The 3,733-nt window shown below is 43.3% G+C and overlaps 1 protein-coding gene across 1 annotated transcript; it reads right to left on the bottom strand.

Moving 5' to 3' along the window:
* Positions 1-1,290: 1,290 nt before the first annotated feature.
* On the bottom strand, positions 1,291-3,508 carry cacng5b (calcium channel, voltage-dependent, gamma subunit 5b). The gene is made up of 5 exons (XM_028411689.1): positions 3,313-3,508; positions 2,624-2,710; positions 1,904-2,044; positions 1,682-1,827; positions 1,291-1,551 (listed from the first exon to the last, which is right to left on the bottom strand). Exons 1-5 carry the CDS (start codon positions 3,506-3,508, stop codon positions 1,291-1,293), a joined length of 831 nt encoding a protein of 276 aa, XP_028267490.1.
* Positions 3,509-3,733: the final 225 nt, after the last annotated feature.

Genomic DNA, 3,733 nt, shown 5'->3' with positions numbered 1-3,733 from the left:
TGGTGTTTTCATTATTGATGCTGGTCCTGGCCTAGTTATTTGCATGAATGATGAGCTTTAATTAATGAAACCCACGCATAGTTTTCATGACGAGCTTTCAGGTTGTCACAAAGAGTGTGTGTGTGTGTGTGTGTGTGTGTGTGTGTGTGTGTGGAGTGTAATTGCTGGAAAGATGGCGCCCTCTACAGGCTGGATGAACACAACTGCAGGCCTAGTAGAGTTACATTTTCTCTAAATATCTGTTTGTTTTTGTGTTGTGGAGCCACACAGACATATTTACCTAGCATGTTATTATTGTATATCTTTAGTTTATTAGGTATATATCTGCCTTAAAGAGACAGTTCACCACAAAATCAAATATAAACTCACTGAGTTTTAGGAAACGCACGTCTTCCCTCTACAATAATGGAACTACAGATGATCCATGATGCTTTTGGAGCTTCAGCATCTGAAAGAAACGCTCAAACTTAATATAACTGTTTTAATTTGAAAACCAGATGACATAAATGTACAAAATAAGATACACAGTGACAATCCCCAAGACTGTAAGTGATACATGTCGGCAAAACACATTGAAATACATCGTTTTTGTTCCACAATGGAAAGATCATTTATAAAACACATGGTAAAGTTGAAACTTTATTATTATATTATATATAATATACATAATATCATTATGTTTTTACATCATGAAAAGTACTGTTAATATGCAGCATCATATTTACATCCAATGAGAAAACATTATATAAAATATCTATATAAAACAAACATCTATGACAGCTGGGCAGGTTGGATGTTTTATTGTGTTGCTGCTATGACAGCATTACAGCATTACTTGTTATTGACCTCACACAGTGGCTAGTAATGCCTCACTGTACTGGTTGTAGACGTATTGATGATAACTACTTTAATTAAAAGTCAGATCTAGTCTTGGCACTGCACTCCTCGGACAAAAGTCGCCTTTTTTCATTTGCAATCAATAAAAACGTCATCAGTCATGTGTATTGTTCGTCCTGATTATTGCGGTGATGTGCCACATCAACACTGCCTCTGATAAAACCACAACAAGGTCCTAACACACAAACAGAAACAGCAGCTGATGAGGCAGCAGAAGGCGAAAATGCAAAGATACAACAAAAATACAGATAAAATGTAACTTCAGTCTACAGTTTCTCTGCAAACATTCATATAGACCTTTGCAAATATCAGCTCAGTTAGACTTATTCCAAGTGCCCACCGCCTGTGCACTAATACATATTTAACCCTTTTCTGTACGCTTCAGGGACCCCTTCAGCAGGGAGAGGACGACATCTGATCATAGTCGGGGCATTTGAGAAGAGTCGGGTAGCTGGCACTCATCTGGAGGGAAGCTTCGCTGGAGATGTCAGAGGGACTCCGTCCACGCGACCAGGCCTCCGGGTGAAGGAACTGACCGGAGTGGTCGGAGCAGTTGCTGAGGCGCGGGCGGTAGAAAGTAGGGTGGCGGGGCTGGTACAGCTCCTCTGCTGTGTAGCGCTTCATGAACAGGTAGACGGACATGACACCTGCACTCTGTAGAGTGTAGAGAAAAAATATCACGTTAAATGGTATTGCAGTTTTTCACTTTAACCACTAGAGTGCAGCAAACATGTATGATTGTTAGGACACACATTCAGATTAAAATGATTTTCATCTGGCTCACCTCAGTCAGCAGGAAGGACAGGGCGGCGAAGGCGAAGGACCAGCCGTACTTATAGGCAAAATAAGCTTCACTGCTCTTTGTCCTGTTCAGCATCTCATCATTTATACTGGAGATGTACAACACCAGGCCCACCACCAGAGCCAGACCTGAGTGAGGACGGGACGTGCAGGGTCAAGGACAGGACCAGAAATAATACAGAAGGAAAAAGGAACGTCCGTGTACCTGACAGGATGAAGAAGATCCCAGACACAAACGCCAGGATGGTGCGATGTGGACGGACGTGCCCGATGTTGCTGAGGACAAAACCGATGAACATGAAGAAGAGGCTGACCAGAGGGAACGGGGTGGCTGAGCGGATCATCTCTGAGTGGAGGAGGAGAACTCCGCTTAGTTAATATCATTAAAAAGTATCAATATAACAAACAAACTGTGAATATGTGACAGAAAGTCCAGATCTAAACAGTGTCACTTCTTTATAAGTGTCTTCACACACAGGACTGAAACAGATTAATTCACCCATATGCAACAAGTTGGGTGGTTCAGTAACCGTGGTTATTAATTTGAAAAGGTAATTAGACCTACCATTAGTCCCTGCCCTGAGACATTTCTTTAATTGATTGATAATTAAAGGAATCATTTGATCTGTCTCTCATAGCCTGCAGCTCACTTGTCTTGTCTCATGATAAACTTCTCCTTTATTCAGCAGAACAAAGCCACTCATGGGAGGTGAAGTACAATATTACAACTCATTATATAGTGACTCACTTTAGTGATTCATCCTTCAGTTATGATTTGACATGGAGCTATGCAAGAGGCAATAAGTATTCAGGACGGGAGCAGGCGTCGAGATGAGGCCCCAGATCACTCAGACGTTCTGTTTTCTGACTGGAAACCTTTAAAATGATTCGCCTTAAGCGAAGCTTTTCTGTCGTTGTTACTCACTGAGCACGTTCACGGTGGACTCGGATGTTAGCTGGATGTTCACCGGCATGATGTATTCGATGGTAAAGCAGCGGCCCGACTCTTCTCCTGAAAGGACACCAAAGACAGAGACAGTGTGAAAAGAAGAGGGACGTATTCACCTTTAATGTCCAAAAGAAAACATGGCTGACAAATTTGACATATTTTTAGTCACAACTGTACTGTTATTATTGTACTGTACTTTGTTGGAGCCAATGTGGTGACGTGTCCTTGGTGTGAATGAGCAGAGTCATCACTTATTGCCTTTAGTCAGCAACTTTGTTTTGTTTTGTTTTACGTAAGTGTGAGTTACATCGCATCCTGTGCAATATTCAGCATCACACAGACAGCAGCTGGCATCATCCTCGATGAGATGACATCGGCTGCTGGAGTGTGTGTGTGTGTGTGTGTGTGTGTGTTTTCTTCACCTTAGAAACAGGACTCACTTCTGTCTGTTGCTCTTTCTCTCACTTTGCCTCCACACTTACTCACAACCCCTCCCTTTCTTTCACCAACACTCACACACACACACACACACACACACATACAGATGAAGTAATGGTAATTGTCAATGTGTTAATGTCAAAGCTGCCGTTCGCAGTGACGATATGTCAGTGTGATGGGATCACATCTTTGAATGTGACCTCACACTTCCAGTCCTTGTTACTAACCAGCCAGAAAGCAGACCCTCCACAGGCCGGAGTGCAGCGACGTCTTGATGTCGGTGCTCTGGTTCAGGGGCATAATGACTCCCTCCTCCAGGTACAGCCAGTAGTCGGTGCTGACTGCCACCCCCAGCAGGCCCAGGCCGCTGATTGCAAAGACGCTGCTCAGCAGAGTCAAGGCCTTTCTGCTGCACGCACTCATGGCGGCGGCGGGCGGGGACAGCTTCCAGCAGCTATAATAGAGAAAAGTCCCAGGAGCAATCTGGGGGGAGAGAAAAGAGAGGTGAGAGGGAAGTTTAATATGAAACATGAAAAATGCATGGCTACTAAGAATTGAAGTTTATTTTTTGTCTGTATATTTTAAAACCTCAGAAAGACTGGTGAGGATGTGACTCCATGTCCTGAGGACACACGCCATGTGTCACGT

The sequence above is a fragment of the Parambassis ranga genome, chromosome 8 (genome assembly GCF_900634625.1).
Source record: "Parambassis ranga chromosome 8, fParRan2.1, whole genome shotgun sequence".
In the NCBI taxonomy this organism is placed as follows: Eukaryota; Metazoa; Chordata; class Actinopteri; family Ambassidae; genus Parambassis; species Parambassis ranga.
The sequence above is the reverse complement of the archived record's forward strand: the minus strand, read 5'-3'. Positions and strand labels throughout refer to the sequence as shown.